This window comes from Lynx rufus, unplaced genomic scaffold, assembly GCF_022079265.1.
Source record: "Lynx rufus isolate CCGP_SWC_20201006 ecotype Redwood Valley unplaced genomic scaffold, mLynRuf1.p SCAF_3, whole genome shotgun sequence".
NCBI classification, from domain to species: domain Eukaryota; kingdom Metazoa; phylum Chordata; class Mammalia; order Carnivora; family Felidae; genus Lynx; species Lynx rufus.
In genome coordinates this window covers 116062744-116080753 of record NW_025814845.1, presented here as the reverse complement: position 1 = coordinate 116080753, position 18010 = coordinate 116062744, and the positions used below count along the sequence as shown (strand labels likewise).

Here is an 18010-nt window from a genome sequence, read left to right as displayed (position 1 = left end):
TTTTTTGTTACTTCCGCTGTGATGATGCTGTATAATGATACCCTCAAAACCTAACAGTGGTTTATGAATGCAGAAATGTTAGGTTACACTCATGATTCTGTAGGTTAGCTGAGGTTCAGCCACTTTTGACCAGGCTCAACTTGGCTCAGCTGGATGAGGCTGGACTTCAGATTTCAAGTTGGGTTCAGGTCGGTTTCACATGTCTGTATTCCAAGATGCAGGCTGAAGGAGCAGTGGCCTCCTGAGGCATCTTCTTCTGGTGGAGATGAATGGAAATCGCGGAAGACTGACAGATATTTGTCATCCTCTTAACACCTGGGCCCTGGCATGCAGTCCTCCTGCCCATGTTCCAGTAGCAAAGTAGAGCATACGGCCAAGCCCAGCATGGTCCCGGCAGGGGTACATGGTCTACCCACCGTGAAGGAGGCACCACAAGGTCACATGGCAAAGCAGCAGGATGTATAATTCTACCACAGGGAAGGAGTAAAGTTGGAAGCAATAATTTAGTCCTCTAGTCCATAAAATAAGCGTAAGACCCATGGAACAAAAATTAAAGATGAGCATTTCCACCAGAGTCATTAGATCACAGCACCCAAAGAACTGGAATGTTAGTTGTTCATGGGGCATGCACTCTCTTATTCAATCCAGTTCAATAATGATGAGTGAGTGCTGTTTTCCTGTAAACCAGGGATTGGCAAACTTTTTCTGTAAAGAGCCATATTGTAGGTCCCTACTGCAACTACTCAGTTCTGCCTTTGTAACGCTAAAGCAACAAGTGACAGCAAATAGGCGTGGCCACGTTCCATAAAACTGTATTTCCAAGAGTGGGCAGCTGCCAGATTTGACCCTTGGGCCATAGTTAGTGGACATGCTATAAACCCTTTTGTTGGGAAGTGCATATTGAATATGTTTTACTAACTGTCAGTGTTTCAAGTGAAAGATTCATCTTGGGGCTTAATTAAAACAGCCTTTCCTTCCTATTTAGCCCTGACAAATGGGCATAGCTTGAATTACTTTGGAAATGTTTACTTGTCCAGGAAGACAGTAAAAACACTCATTAACTAAAAACATAATTTCTTTTTTAAAAAAACCTCCTATCAAATGTTGAGTTGCTTTATGAATACAGTGAAGCCTTGAACAACACAGGGGTTGGGGCACCTCCCCTCTCCCCCACTGCACACAGCTGAAAATCCACATATAATTTTTGATTCCCCAAAAACTTCACTACTAATAGCCTACTGTTGATAGGAAGCCTTACCAATAACATAAACAGTTGATTAACACATATTTTTTATGTTATATGTATTATATACTGTATTCTTAATAAATATTAGTATTTCTTACTATTTACTTACTATTACTTACTTAGTATTTCTCTAGTAAGCTAGAGAAAACAAAATGTTATGAAGGGGGTGCCTGGGTGGCTCAGTCAGTTACATGACCAACTTCAGCTCAGGTCATGATCTCAGCTCATGGTTCGAGCCCCACATCAGGCTCTGTGCTGACAGCTCAGAGCCTGCAGCCTGCTTCAGATTCTGTGTCTCCTCTCTCTGCCCCTCCCCTGCTCATACTCTGTCTTTGTCTCTCTCTCTCTCTCTCTCTCCCAAAAATAAATACATTAAAAAAAAGAAAGAAAGAAAATGTTATTAAGAAAGTCATAAAGGGGCGCTCCTGACTGGCTCAGTTGGTAGAGCGTGCAACTCTTGATCTCAAGGTTGTGAGTTTGAACCCCATGTTGGGTGGAGAAATTACTTAAAAATAAAACCTTAAAAAAGGAAAGAAAAGAAAAGAAAAAGTCATGAGGAAGAGAAAAGACATTTGTGGTACTGTACTGTAAAAATCCCACATATAGGGGCACCTGGGTGGCTCAGTCAGTTAAGCATCTGACTTTGGCTCAGGTCATGATCTCACGGTTCATGAGTTCTAGCCCTGCATCAGGCCCTGTGCTGACAGCTCAGAGCCTGGAGCCTGCTTTGGATTCTGTGTTTCCCTCTCACTCTGCCCCTCCCCTGTTCATGCTCTGTCTCTCTCTGTTTCAAAAATAAATAAAAACATTAAAAAAAAATTCCACATATAAATGGACCTGCATAGTTTACACCCGTGGGTCAACTATATATAATATTCCCCATATTTGAGAGCGTATTTTAAACAGCACTCTTTTTTTTTTTTAAGTTTTATTTATTTATTTTGAGAGAGAGAGAGTGCGTGAGCAGGGAGGGGCAAAGAGACAGAATCCCAAGCAGGCTCCACACTGTCAGCACAGAGCCCTATGTGGGGCTTGAGCCCTCGAACTGTGAGATCATAACATAAGCTGAAACCAAGAGTCAGATGCTTAACTGACTGAACCACCAAGGCACCCCCTAGACATCACTCTTAAAAGGTACATAAGTAGCAGTTCCTCAATTTCTAATGCCAAATGTTAGGGCTTAACTTTCCTTCCTTCCTTCCTTCCTTCCTTCCTTCCTTCCTTCCTTCCTTCCTCACTGGATTACTATGAACTGATGTTTTGGGTTCAGTAGCCATACTATGTTGATGGTTGATATAAAAAGTAACATATCGGGGCGCCTGGGTGGCGCAGTCGGTTAAGCGTCCGACTTCAGCCAGGTCACGATCTCGCGGTCCGTGAGTTCGAGCACCGCGTCAGGCTCTGGGCTGATGGCTCGGAGCCTGGAGCCTGTTTCCGATTCTGTGTCTCCCTCTCTCTCTGCCCCTCCCCTGTTCATGCTCTGTCTCTCTCTGTCCCAAAAATAAATAAACGTTGAAAAAAAAAATTTTTTTAAAGTAACATATCAAACTGAAAGAACCATCATTTGACTGTTTTTCCTATTTAGGGTTTATGTTGCTGAATCTCTCATTTCCAGTGCTGGAGAAGGACTGTTTTCCAAGGTAGCAGTGGGACCTAATACTGTTATGTCTTTTTATAATGGAGTTCGAATTACACACCAAGAGGTGAGTGGGGTAGAAGCGGAGAATCAACTTGATTGGCTAACGGGCTTTGTTTCAAACACTCTTAATTTTCCTGTTAGCCCCTTTAGTATTCCCTAGAAATATGAAAGAACAGTCTTTTTGGTAAAACTGGTGGGATACACTGTCTCATAGCAGTCTTTGGACTGCTGTCGCAAAAATACCATTCACAGCATGGCCTATAAACAACAAAAATTTATTTCTCACAGTTCTGGAGGCTGGAAGTCCAAGGTCAACGTATTGACAGATTTGGTGTCTGGTCGGTCCACTTCCTGGTTCATGAATGGCCCTCTTGTCATCGCAGCCTCACATGGTGGGAGGGACAGGGGATGTCTCTGGGGTCTCTTTTAAGTTTCACAGCTATTTTATCAAAAGTGGGATATTGCCGTGAATGAGACAGCAATTGCTTTGCACTGTGCTACACCCAGTATCTGAAAAATTGAGATCCAACTGGACTCTGTTAGTAATTATTATGATCTTGCACAGGGCACTGTATAGGCAGGCCCCCTCCTGTTTGTGCAAAAGTCACACAGTAGCCTGCATCCAGCCAGGAAGTATTCTACTGCCAAAAAAAAAACCCCAAAAAAACCCCAAAAAGAAAACAAAAACAAACAAACAAAAAATGAAAACAAAAAGTTAAAGAATAATCACCTCTTGCCTTTAAAATACAACTTTGATATATTTTCCAGAATTCATGTGTGTTTTTGCTTCTGTTTCTTCGCTTCACAATGAACTTCCTTACATGTCTGCCTAAGGGCAGAAAGTCGATGCTTTAGCCTGGCTTGTCGTCTCCATCTGGTCTCACTTGCATTAAGCGTGTAGGACTTGGGCTTGCTGGTTCTATTGCTCATTCGTGTCTTCACTTTTTTACTTCCTGCCGTGGACTGCTATGGGGGAAATGCCATGAAATCATCAAGTGTTTGCACTTTCAAAGCCGTTGTACCAACAAGGATGGCTTTGCACTCAAACTGAGCCGTGGCTGGGCACGCGGTATCCCCTGGTCATAGCCAGACTTCTGTGTCTGACGGTCCAGGAAATTCAGCATATGAAAGGTGGCTCAGGATATTGACACGCTACTTATTTATTCTAACATTAGATAACCGATAACAAAACTGACGCCCAGAGAGGGTAAGCCATTTGCCCAAGGTCACAAATACAGTAACCGTCAGAGTTCAAGCAGGATTTCAAACAGCAGAATCTGGCTCCAGGTGAAACTCACTGTGCTGTACTGTATAAATGGATAGGCACCCTCCTTCATGAAATTTAGATTCTGTTGGGGAGATAAGAAAAATATACAACTAACAGCAACCTAAAGTAGATGGTATCTCAGTATCACATGACAGGGCTGGAATATTAAGACCCGTGAAGATTTTTTTCACGTTCATCACTGCTATATTCCCTGCACCTAGGACAGTGCCTGGCATATGGTAGGCACTCAGTAAATAGTTGTTGAATAAATATCAGGTACAAATAACAGCCCAGTTGTAATTTAGGGGCAGGAGAGACAGTACAACTCTGAGAGTCAATAGTTCTATATAAAAATGTGATCCTAGGGGCACCTGTGTGGCTCAGTCGGGGAAGCATCCGACTCTTTGATTTCGGCTCCAGTCACAATCTTACGGTTCATGAGATCAAGATCTGCACTGGGCTCCATGCTCACAGTGCAGAGCCTGCTTGGGGTTCTTTCTCTCTCTCCCTCTCTCTGCCCCTCCCCCCCACCTCAAAAATAAATAAATAAACTTAAAAAAAAAAAGTGATCCTATTTACTCTCAAAAAACTGTTCGGCTGGCATCACCACATCCTGGGCTGTGGCTTGGGGTGGGGAAGTGGCTTGGAGAAGGGAAGCCTATTAGTGAATGAGCCCTAATGTAGGTAAGAAAGCACACTGGTAGCTGGGGACTCTGCTGGTCACATTGGTCACCTGCTTGTAACAAAGGTGAAGGACTCTCCTGAAACACAGTTTTGCATTCTCAAGTTCTGGTTCCACTTGATGTTCTTACTTTTGTTTTTCTTTTGCCTCATCTTCACAGTAGGGGTCCAAGGGATTTGGAGGTTGATCAGAGAAACAGATAAGACCACAGGAGGCAGTAGCACACAGGTTTTCTTGACACTGGGCAGTGCTTAGGGCGGCAAGAGACGGGATGTGCTCCCAGCACATCCAGAAGCTTGTGCACGAAGGCCACAAACAGAGCAGGAGGAAGGCAGGGAACTCCCAGGAAAGAGAGGGGCAGAGAGGGGGCTTATGTGTCTAGGTGACCTGGGGTACGGTGAGGGGTGTCTGGGCCAGAGACCTCCAAAGGACACAGGCCGTCTGGGGGCTTTATGGTGCTGGAATTATCTAATCTACTGATGGCAGATGTGGGGTCAGGTGTCCCCAGGAAAGCAGGCCCTGAATGGCTAAAACTCTGCTTTGTTTGGGCCCTTTAAAAAACAATTGGATGTGTAATGGGGCTCCTGGGTACCTCAGTCCATTGAGTGTCCGACTTCGGCTCAGGTCATGATCTCTCAGTCTGTGAGTTCGAGCCCCGCATCAGGCTCTGTGCTGCCAGCTCAGAGCCTGGAGCCTGCTTCAGATTCTGTCTCTCCCTCTGTCTCTGCCCCACACCCCCACTCACGCTCTGTCTGTCTCTCTCTCTTTCAAAAATAAATAAACTTAAAAAAAAACAATTAGATGTGTAAAAATTTGAGTTTGGTGCTGGAAGGCTTTTGAAGTAACAAGTCTTAGCCTGCAGTGAAGAAATAAACAACCTAGGGACATCTGGTTATATTTTTGTGTGTCTTTTAAGGGACTTCAAATCCTTTTTTTCATAGAAGATAAAGAAAAATTAATACATTGTAAGTTGAGCTGCCTGGTGCTGCCCATAAATGGCTTTTGCAGCATCAGTGTGCAGACAGATGCCTTAGGTTCTTTTCACATATATAACACTCAAACCATGAAACATAAGGATAAATGAGTTAATATTGCTGATGTTCTTTGAGATTTAGGGAGAATGGCTATCTCTAATGTTTGCTTTCTTGTTTTCTACAGGTTGACAGCAGGGACTGGGCCCTTAATGGGAATACCCTCTCCCTCGATGAAGAAACGGTCATTGATGTGCCTGAGCCCTACAACCATGTATCCAAGTACTGTGCCTCCTTGGGACACAAGGCAAATCACTCCTTCACTCCAAACTGCATCTACGACATGTGAGTATGACACCGAGCTGCCAGGGCAGATCTAGGTCCTATCCGCCAGGGCCCTGAGACAGAGGAGGGCATGTAACAGGTGTCATCCCGCCCCACGGAAGGCCGCTCCCTCCAAGTTACCCTCCCAGGACCCTCACAGTTATGACCTGAAACTCAGAATCTAACTAGCTCCTCCTCCGGCCTTAGTAGGCCAAGAAATGGAAAAGTGCTTGGAAGGGTAGAAATGCTACAGAAATACTGTACTTTGTGTGCACTGTTTTGTTGATGCTTTTTTGTCCTTCCGTTGTCTCATTCTGGAAAAGTAAGGGTGGTGTTATACTTGAAATACTAGAAAAATTAAAATTGTTCTGCACAGTGGAGATTAGTGAACTCTTTTAGGTGTGTGAAAGGAAGGAGGAAAATAAAACGCTAAAGCTTAGGTAAGCACAAGGTCTCGGTGTTGGAAAAGACCCCTGAAATCAGAGTCCGCATTATTTGACAATACAGAGGAAAGAAGTACTGTCACATGCTACAATGTGGATGAGCCTTGAAAACATCATGCTAAGTGCAAGAAGCTAGTCGCATAAGGCCCATAGTGTATGATTCCATTGGTATGAATTGTCCACCACAGCAGAATTCGTGGAGGCAGAATATAGATCAGTGGTTGCCCAGGGCCGGGGGGAGTGGAGGGAAATGAGGTTAATGGCGCATGAGCATGGGGTCTCTTTTGAGGGTGGTGCAAGGAACTAAAATTAGACAGTGGTGATGGTTGCACGACTGAAACCCACTGAACTGTATACCTCAAATGGGTGAATTATGAGGTATATAAATTGCATCTCAACAAAGCTCTTATTTTAAAAAGCCAAATAATCCTACCTCTCAGAGTTGGAGCCTCCACTTCCACCTGCTCGTAGAACCTTTTCTTGTAAACCTTCACCGACGGGGAGCCGCCCTTGAGGGCAGCTGTCTGGACAAACTGAAGATTTTATGAAACTAGCTTTTGGGCTCTGATGATTAGAATGTTGTTTCCGTGGATACTAAGTGGGTTTCCTGGAACAGCCAGCCCTTGGCCCTAATCATTTCCCTTTCTCGTGCGCTATGCCAGTCTCTCTTCCCCATAGCAGCCCTACAAATATTTTAGAAGTTTTCATATACCCCTTGAATGTCCTCCTCCCAAAGTGAAGCATCTCTGACTATTCCTTGAAGGGTATAGTTGGGATTCCTTGTACCATCATCATTGATCTCCTTAGCTCAGTTGGAGAATGCCAGATCCTCCTGGGGGCCAGGCAGCTGCGTGCAACCTTTTCTGCTCAGTTAGAGCCTGCAGTCCCTCAGTGTATTGCTTGTTAACAGAAGCAGGATTAGATCCTGTGCATTTAATCTGTGGGAAAACTGCCAGGATTTGAATGTCCCTCCTTGCATCCCTGAGATGGCTTGAAAATTGTTCTGGCAGGGACTTGCTCCCCTTGGCACCCAGAAACAAGTACTGAAGCTACAACTGCTGTTTAAAGGGCAGGTAGAAATGGCAAAGGACATGTGTCATGTAAAATGAAACGGACACTGTTATTAACTCCAAGGCTTTCGTGGCCAATGTGAGTTAGGCCAAAGCATCGTTCCAAGCTGCATACAGCTTACCAACAATCTTTTAAAGCAGTGGTGACTAGCGATAATAAATGCTACTTAGACTGCTCTTTCAAAACAAATTAGTTCTGTGATTTCATTGCAAGGACATGATTTTTCTCCCCAAAAGGAAGAGAGCACAGGAGACAAGGGAGGGAACCATTTGTGCAGAATCAAGTCCCTGTACTCTTCAGGGTTATTTTCTTTGAGTCCAATGTGAAATATTAGTTGTTTGGGGTAATGGGAAGACTACCTGAATAATAATATATCATCATATAAAATTCAGAGACATGGGGCACCTGGGTGGCTCAGTTGGTTAAGCTTCTGACTTCAGCTCAGGTCACGATCTCACCCTTCGTGAGTTCAAGCCCCGCGTTGGGCTGTGTGCTGACAGGTCAGAGCCTGGAGTCTGCTTCAGATTCTGTGTTTCTCTCTCTGTCCCTCCCTCCCTCACTCACTCTCTCTCTCTCTCTCTCTCTCTCTGTCTCTCAAAAATAAACACTAAAAAAAAAATCAGATACCAATTCATGGCATTCATTTGTCTGTAAAATCGTTGGTATTATTATGCACACTTTGACATAAATAAAACAATATCCCATAAGCTGTAGTCTGATACAAAATGCCAGATGGACTACTTTCCTAGTTGTAAATATAGGTAACATGTCACCAAGGGGTCAAACCACTCGGTGCAGAGGTTTGCTTTGACCAGTAATCGTGCTGCTGGCGTTTTCTGAGCACTTTAGGCTGGTGCTGTGCAAACAGCTTCTCCTGAATTACCTCATTTAGTCCTCCCAGTACCTCTGTGGGGCAACTTCCGTTACTGTCCCCTCACTCATGGACAGGAAACTCGGACCTCTTAGTCCAAGTGGCTAAGTGTCCTTAATTGTTGTGCCTTAGTGCTTGCCTTGGAGAATCAGCACCTGAAATTGAGTTTTTTTCAGGGTGTCCATTTTCTACTCTTTGAAAATAACAGTAACACGTAGGAAAATGAAAATAGAAGAGGGTTGTAACAGAAGTCTTAGGCTTCTCCCAGACTTTTTCAGTGCACGAGAAGATTAGCTTGAGCTCCATTTCAGGGGTATTATTATTTTTTTAATTTTTTAACCTTTATTTATTTTTGAGACAGAGAGAGACAGAGCATGAACGGGGGAGGGTCAGAGAGAGAGGGTGACACAGAACCCGAAGCAGGCTCCAGGCTCTGAGCTGTCAGCACAGAGCCTGACGTGGGGCTCGAACTCACAAACCCCGAGATCATGACCTGAGCCAAAGTCGGACGCTTAACCGACTGAGCCACCCAGGCACCCCAGGGGTATTATTTTTTTCATGAAATGTTTTAATTTAGAGACAAAGAGTTGTGATTTTCATAAGGAATTCCTGAGTTCCTGGGGCAGGGATGGATGTCTGTGATGGGGCACAGTGTGAGAATTCTGTGCATGTGCACATGCTCACACACAACGCACATGTAGTCACTTAGAGTAGCTGAGTCCTCTGTGCCAAGTATTGTGTGAGATGTTTTATATATGTGATCCTATTTTGTCACAATGACAACTCTTAGAGGATTAGGATTACTACTATTACCATGAATTTGCAGGCAAGGAAAGTGAGATTCAGAGATACGGAAGTAAGCTCTCTGAGAGGGGGCAGTAATAACGTGTCGAACCAGGACTCATACCAGAGTCTTCTGAACCTGAGTCAAGAGTGCTTTCCAGGAAAGATGACACCCACGTGGGGTGAACATAGAGACCCCTGGGAGTGAGGGTGAGGTTGTTCCTTTGTCCACCACGTAAAAGATGTCCCTACACCACGGACACACTCCTTTCCTCACCACCAATAGAGGGAACTAGCCAAGTACTTCCTATCATGGTGCATGTGCCAATCTAACTTAGGGTCTGGAAACTTCTCCTTTGGTGTCTCAATGTCCTTTGCTCAAAATGTGACTATAAACGAATGAGATTTATTTGACCAATACATATAGAAATAAAGCAAGTTTCTTTTTGGCCATGCCTTACATATATGTATATATCCATTTGGGGTTTCGGAAGCCGTTAGGTGAGCTAAAAGTCTGTTACTGACTTATCTCCTGTTCTCCCGCAGGTGTTATGGGAGTGAACCGGGTTGGGAGCCTTTGGTAGAGGAACGTAGCCATAGCGTTAGCCCTGCCTCAGGTTCTGAGACACCCGCAGCTGCTCCCTTCACAAGATGCTTCACAGGGAAATGTTTAAAAGGCAGGTTGGCAGAGAGGTCTAGGCTTCCCTCTTGGAAAGAAATCTTCATCTACTTTTATGCTAGAAAACGACACTTCCTCTGTCTGTATAGGTGGAATGCAGAGTTTTTTGCTTTTAAAAGTCCGGAGGGCTCTTCCTTACAGCTCCCAAAGCACCCTGGTAAAGCCTTGCCCACAAGGTACAGCCGGCTCATCGCCTGCTACGGGCCACGTGAGCCGAAATGCCGACCGGCTGCCCTGGATCCAGTTTCTCATTAAGGACAGATTTTTGTGGTTGACCATGATTGTTGGTTTATAAATACAGAGTGCCATATATGCTCAAAAAGGAAGATAGAACAGAGATTTTTAAACTTGAGTGTGCACACGAATCACCTGGAGCTGTTGTTAAAATGCAGATTCCAGGGGCGCCTGGGTGGCGCAGTCGGTTGGGCGTCCGACTTCAGCCAGGTCACGATCTCGCGGTCCGTGAGTTCGAGCCCCGCGACAGGCTCTGGGCTGACGGCTCGGAGCCTGGAGCCTGTTTCCGATTCTGTGTCTCCCTCTCTCTCTGCCCCTCCCCCGTTCATTCTCTGTCTCTCTGTGTCCCCAAAAAATAAATAAACGTTGAAAAAAAAAATTTTTTTTAAATAAATAAATAAATAAAATGCAGATTCCAGATCAGGTCTGGGCGGGGCTGAGATTCTCCACGTCTAGCTGCTCGCAGGTGAGAAGCTGATGCTGGCCGATACGTGGGCCACACTTGAGGACCTACCAGTAGTACCCAGGGAAGAGCTCGTGGGGGATTCCTACCCCCACCCCCACCCGCACCCAGGCTTTGCTTCTAACCTCCTGGTCTGGCCCAGGAATGACTGTGTGCATCTTGGTGTCTAGGTTTGTCCACCCCCGCTTTGGGCCCATCAAATGCATCCGCACACTCCGAGCTGTGGAGGCTGATGAGGAACTCACCGTTGCCTACGGCTATGACCACAGTCCCCCGGGGAAGAGTGGGCCTGAAGCCCCTGAGTGGTACCAGGTGGAGCTAAAGGCCTTCCAGGCCACCCAGCAGAAGTGAAAGGCTCAGCCCTGGGCTTCAGAGACCTGGAATAGAAACTTGGATCTATGCACTACGTTTTCCGACAACGGGACAACCAGGGACTGCTCATGCTGTGACATCACATCCTCTCACGCTGCGTTAGCAACGACTTTCTCGCATACTAACTAGGCTTGACTGTATTACTCATACCAGATTTAAAATTAGCTAGCCTTGCAACAACGTCCTACTGAGAGGTATTGTCGAACACTTGACACAGCATGATGTTCTTGGGTGGTTCAAGTCTAAATCTGTACCACACTCAGAGATGCCAAATGATTAGACTGAAAAAGGGAAAGGGGGCTTTTCAGTCATTTTTAGCCGGTGGTTTTTCCATGATGTTTTTTTCCTACGGCCAACACCAGGTGTGTTTTCACACTTGGTGTATGTGCCGTATGGAGGATAGAGAATTACTACATTTTTATTCTCTAAATGTAGTATAATTTGCCTTTTAACCTTTGATCTGTATCTTGCAATAGAATGGCTTTGTTTTTTTTTTTTCCTAGCGAACAGAACCCCACTTTTTGAGTCATTTCACCCCTCAGTCTCATTCTCTATCTTAGCTATATCTTTTATAAGAGAAAACTTCCAAATGGATTTCGTGTCCGTGCCAGTGCGTAGGTCTCTCTGGCTCTTTCTATATCATTGTTTCATTATTATGTCCTAATATAAAGAACTGGCTCATAGGGCCAGGGTATTATTATAGAATTATTATTCTCGCATGTAAACAAAGATACCTTTGCTTTAAGATGTGAGAAGAGATGAGTTTACGTTGTTTGCGTTAAGTTATGGAAGAGTTGTAATATATACTTTAAGAAAGGAGAGAGGGAAATTAGTACTTCTAAGCAGTAACTGTGGCAATTTTGCAATATCTTTAATAGTACTAGTAATTTCTTCTCCTCGGGTACACTTTAAATGTACATAACATAGAGCAGTCTGGCTTGTGGCACAGTGCATCGAATTCAAAAGTCAAATAACAAACTAGAATTCTAACACAGAATTCAAAAGTTGATTTTTTTTTTAATTGCTACTGTTAAGAGAGACATACTGATCACTAGGTACAAATCTAAACCTTAATACTAAAACTCTTCATTATTGTAACTTCAAAGCACTTACCTGCTTCAAAGCATTGTGAATTAAGAGTAATACCTGTATAGTTTAAAAGCAATGATATCAATAGCATTTCAGCGATTTTGCGAGCCATGTGTAACCACAAGTGCAGAAATAAGGAGAAAACCCCTGTTTTTTTAGTTTAGCTAGTTAGGTATGTAACGTATCTGGGATCGCTCTGAATGAATTCTGAGAGTTCTGGGCTTTTGCCAGCGCCTTCACCACGTGCCCTAGCCATGTCTTGTTCAGATGCCTCCACAAGGCAGCTGGAAAGTTCTGGAGAGCAGCGGTGGTTCTGAAATGCAGCCGCTGGTGGTGGCACCTGTCACCTGAGCCGGTTTGGTCTTGAGAGCCACAGCCTTCCAAGCCAGTGGGGGAGCTCTGGCTGAGCACGGATTGCTTGGTAGCAGTGAGAGGAGTAAAGAAACAGGACAGAATTTGCTCCTTCTTGTCAGGTGCACGTTGTTCTTAGGAAGAAGTTAGCAAAAGTGCTCCATCCAGCGCTGTTCACAACTTTCAGTTCAGGCGGCCCCTGGACACAGGATTCAGCCCTCAAACAGTGACAGAAGGGGCCCCTCCCTCCTTTGCAGGGCCCAGCATCCTGGAGCTCCCCCCCCCCCCCTGCAGTGCCAGGGCACGTGGCCAGTGCAAGGCGTGCATCCAGGTGGCGGTGGTTTCAGGGAGGATGAGCTGAGTGTTCACATGTGAGAAGTGGTCAGGGCTGCCAGAAAGACCTCCCGCAAAAGGAACCAATAGGGTTTTTGGATGAAAACGCAGCAGGATAGGATAGCTTCTTCTCTGTAGAAAGAGACCATTCTGTAGACAGCGACAGAGGGACAGTCTCGGGACTTGTATTCTGACGGGTGCTTTCATTCAAATGCGTCCCAAAGTCAGTGACTGTCTTCAGGAGAAAGATGGCTCTACTTGGCCCTCTGCCAGTTGAGCTGTAGAGCCAGGTCAGCGAGCGAGGTCAGGATGGAGCCGGTCACACTTCCAACACAGCTGTGCCTCGAGTGACGTCATTCCCGGGGACAATGTCATTCTTGCTGAGGCTGCAGTGGGGGTGTAATCTCTGACCTGATGGGTTATTGGAACTACCCCACTCAAATGGAATCTTTTTTTCTTCCTTTCTTTCCTTTGATATAAGGCATTGAAGAGTTGTAAGGAGTACCAGCTAACCCATTTTTCAAATTAGATATGTAATGACAACCCTCAGTTTAAAAACCCAGCAGTGTGTCTGTGACCTTCAGACAAATCGGGGGAAACAGTAAGTACACCCAAGCCTCTCTCTCTCTCTCTCTCTCTCTCGCTCTTTCTCCCTCCTCTCTTCTTGTGCCTCCTGGCTCTTCCTCCTATTCTCCAGTCCCATCTCTTTCCACTTCCTCTCTTGTCTGTAGGAAGCTTTGCTGTCCATGTCCAGCTGATCTCTCGCTCTTTTCCGTCCTCTCCCTCCCTGTTCTGAGCCTCTCTCCTTTCTTGCAAGGCCCTCCGTGCGTACCTCTGGCCATTTACTCTGCGTCTCTGCCTGGCTTTGTCGCTCCTGCTCTCCCACGACCCCCCCCCCCCCACCAAACCCCACTCCCAAATGGAAGGCTTTGTCATGGACTGGAATCAGAGGGGGGTTGAGGTTCACTGTGTTCTGTAGGTAGGTAAAGAAGTCGTGGTGGTTTGAGGTACCATAAAGAATTAACGGGTGAGAAAGGAACGTGTTTGTTCCTTATTCGAGCCGAAGTGTGACAGGGAAAGCCTCGGGATGTATTTCTCTACTGAATCTTTACATCCACGGTGGAAGGAAACATGTCAGGAAGCAGCCAAATCTGGTAGTTTTGGTCGCATCATGACCACAGCAGAATTGTGGAAGATTCCATGCGGTGGGGAATAAAGAAATAACTTTGTGCTCTCCCAAAACACGCTGGCACCCGTGAGGGTACGTCTGGAGGAGATTCACTCAGAGCCGTCTCAGTCCAACTCCTGCATGACTAGATCTTTCCTTAGCAGCTTTTCTAGGACAAAATATTATCTTGTGTTAGAGTTAGGAATAGGAACTAATCTGTAGGAGTATGTCCCACATGGACATTTGAACGGACTAACAAGACAACGGTAAGGACTGAGTTTCCGACACAAAGGAACGATGACATTAAGAGGCAACAGGCAGGGAGGGCTTGAGTTTCGTAGTACCTATTCTTATTTTAACCTGCTTCGTCCCTGGTCTACCTGAGAAACAAAGAAGGAAGTTCGTTTTTCAAGACCTCTTTGAACCTGTCCGGGGCTGTAGTTAAATGTATTTGCCTTCCACGGGTTCTTCACACTTGAAAAACTATTTCCTTACCACCAACAAGCTGGAAAGGCCAACGTGGAAGCAAAAGTGTAACCATTTACAACATTTAATTGTAACTATTAAAGTGGCAGTAACTGTAAACAGTGAATTCAAGGGTTGCCTTCTCAGTGAGACAGTATGTGGCACTTTATAGAAACTTTCCTTTAATATATAAAATTTTAAATCACTCACTACAAAGTGCATTTAAGATCTTCCGAGAAAGTATAGTTTTCTGTTTTGCCTTGTTTTAAAACAGTTGCCTCAAGTTTCTGTCTTAAGAGTAGTGATTTAGAATCCAGACATCTTTTTTTTTTTTTTTTAGAAAAACAAGCAAAACTATGTTGCAAGACTGATAGTTGTAATGTTTATTTGCCACAGATCAAAGGTTCACAAAATATATTAAATTTACATCTACTTGAGGTACCTTGATAGATTGTGTTTTCTTTGATCTTTCCCTTCAGGAATTTGGAGCCTTGTTGTCACTTTTTTATTTTACAACTACTAAATTTTAATAGTTTTATTTTGCCAAATGTGTGCAGACATATTCAAAGCAATGAAACTATTTCAAGCCATACAACCACAGGGGTGGAAACCCTTTTCACAAATTTTAATGTGTTTGTATGTAAATAGATGTTTGTATGAAATATTTTCACGGTAGAATGAATATATTTAAATGAAGTTGAATTATTCCAGTGCTATTTAAACAAATTACAAAATTTTTGGTGAGAATTACCTGAGTCTATTGAGATACAATGCAGGTCAATTTTGATTTTTAAAACTCAAAAGCCTACAAATAACTCTGACTCATGGCAACTGCCCTGCGTTGTTGCATCTGACGTGGAGAGAGCTTGTAGGCTTCCCCAGTGCCTCTGCCGCTTCCTGGTGTAAGTTAGGTGCTCATGGAGGTGTGTCCACCTTTAAGTGACATCACTCCAGGCCTTTGAGGGCCCGCGAGTGAATTAGAGGCATTAGAGACACTGGTGCAGTTATCCGGAGCACAATTTCTTTGCAGGGCAGCAGAATCAGAAGCCAGATGTGGCCGTGGGAACCTTAGAACTGGGTTTTCTGGCCACCATCAACCGCCACCCTTACTGCCTAGTCACACATGTCAGGGAGGCTGCCCTCAGTGGAGTTGGGGTTCAGACCCCAGGGTGGAACTTCACGGTTTTGCCAGCAGTCCCTGCCTCCTGGCCTCCGCCTCACTGGGAGGAAGGAGGAGGGAGCCGCTGGCAAGGGGCCCATTTCTCAGCACAGTCCATTTCCCGTCTCAGCTCTGGGAGACTATGCACGCAAGCACCAAACTTTCAACCAGAGAGAGACGTCCTCGGATAATGCAAATCCTTGCTTCCTCTGTCTGTGACTTTACACACTGTTGTTAGAAGTCGTTTTAATATCAAGACCAATCACATCTCTGGGACATACCTCCCAACTCTCCTGACTCTTACGTTACTAGAACAACTCCTTTGTAACGGCATTCAACTTGAGTGGGTTGTTTGTTTGTTTGTTTTCCCTCTGCTTCGGTCCTGGATATAAAGAAATGATAAACATGACAAATTTTCACTGTGTATACTAGCAATATGTACACACACGCCAATGTATCTTAACATAGTGACTTGGTTATATTTTGGGTTCCTATAATTAACTTCGATCCTTGCATTGGGAAACCACGGGGGTGTGTGATGTCTGCTTACCATAGAAGAAATCAGGTTCATGGTCTGAGCTCCCTCTTTCAAAAGGTTTCCTCTTGGGTTTTCTACGTTCTCCTTTTATCCTGAAATGCATTTATTAGGTTGTGAGGTATGTTTAAGGATTGGAACCTAGGGGTATGCTTTCAGCATTCATTGCAACCAAAAGTTAACCCCGTCACAGTTAACAAAAGATTGGTCTTTTGTGGAATTTGAACTAAATCTATGAGCCTTATTCAAGATCTATGATTCTATGATTTTTTTAAATTATGGGAAATTAATGAAAGATGTTTACATGAATAATGTTTGCCCTTACTGTGTTATGAATGAGTTTTTTTGTAGTGTGTCTGGGTGCATGTGCAAGAGAGTAGGAAAAATGTTTCTGAAACAAAACTTGACAAATATTTGTAATGAAAAGTAAATTTAAAGATTGCTATAATTGCGCTATAGAAACAATGCAAGTATTAAACAAAATATACAATCATCTGTCAGTGTCTTTCTTTGTCATTTAGGGCAGAAAGGCAGTAACATTGTTCTTATGACATGTCTATTGTATGTCGAAATTACTAAGCCAACCTTTACATTTTGAGTTATTTTAAAATGTGATTAGCCATTTGCCATTTTCAAAGCGTTAGAGGAGAGGGGAGGAGGGGTATAAAATGGTTAGGAGCTTTGGATTTAGCACAACTCCACGTGTACCTATGAAGCCAGAAGAATTATCAACATCACACAAGAGGGTCTAGTTGATTACATAAAGGTTAAGGCTATTGGATATAAATGAAATGATCAGGGGAAATACCTGAAGGATGGGAAGCTTCGGCTCATGGTTTAAAGAAGATAATGGGAATTTTGTGAGATGTTGCGGTAGATTGTGGAGACCTTAGGACAGCTTTGAGCTGAGGAAACCGGCAACCCCTGACTCCTCCCCAGATCACAGCTCGCATTCCCAAACTTGCCCCTCCAACATTCCCAAGGAACAAAAGCCAAAGACACCGGAGGTAAAAATAATACTTTGCTATTAGTTGTGCCTTGTGCCCAGGGACCCAAAGCAATGGATTGGAGTAAGCTGGGTGGTACTACGTGAAGGGCAGTTAGGCATTAAACTGAAGCAGGCGGCAAGACCTCCTGTTTTATCTTATCCCCCTCAGGTGCCCAGTCTTTGATCTCATCACACCTCCTAGGAAGAAGACCGAAGCAAGTAAGGTGATTAAATCCAACCTGATGCTGGATCAGATTCATCACTTGGATAGAGACACTTCCATATGCTGGATCTTTAAGGCGAAGTTTCACCCACTAACACACAATATTAGTATTCTTCCCCCTTGTGCAGGAGAGGGGTATGAGATTAAAATTTAAATGCCAACGGGGTAAGTCTAAGAAGCTAAAATCTCAAAAGTGAAGGCTCAGGCAACTTTGGGGGCATTAAAATTGGTGTGGAGTCAAAGGTTGTGGAATAAGGTAAGGTGAGGAAGATCGAGACCACATTCTTTTGGTCTCAGTAATCGTCCCCACAGGTACCTTCCACTAAATATCTTTCTTTAGGTTTTAATGTTTCAGACTGTTCAGCCTGCTAGTTCATATTAGACTTGAAATTATTTCAGTGGTCATATCCAGAATTAGATAGCAGCCATTCAGAAGGCACTTCTGCTGTGGTGGACGTTTAATTTCAGCTCAGCATCTGACTAATTTGGGATGGTTCAATAAGAAAGTTCTACCCCAAAAATATTTTAGAAAGCAACTGTTGCCTTTTATATAAAACGATAATGCAAACTCTGCTGCAATGTATTGGTATATGTTTTTCTTAAAATTTTGTTTGTTTATGAAAAGCAAAAGCTATGATTTTGAAATTAGAGCTT

The 18010-nt window shown here is 44.1% G+C and overlaps 1 protein-coding gene across 1 annotated transcript in view; it reads left to right on the top strand.

Annotated features, from left to right (window-relative positions):
* Positions 1 to 16638, top strand: part of SETD7 (SET domain containing 7, histone lysine methyltransferase) — a 49806-nt gene extending 33168 nt beyond the window's left edge. The window contains exons 6-8 of the mRNA XM_047091266.1: positions 2832 to 2949; positions 5993 to 6150; positions 10844 to 16638. Coding sequence (XP_046947222.1) covers positions 2832 to 2949; positions 5993 to 6150; positions 10844 to 11024 — 457 coding nt within the window. The 3' untranslated portion in view covers positions 11025 to 16638. The remainder of the gene's footprint in view (positions 1 to 2831; positions 2950 to 5992; positions 6151 to 10843) is intronic.
* Positions 16639 to 18010: the final 1372 nt, after the last annotated feature.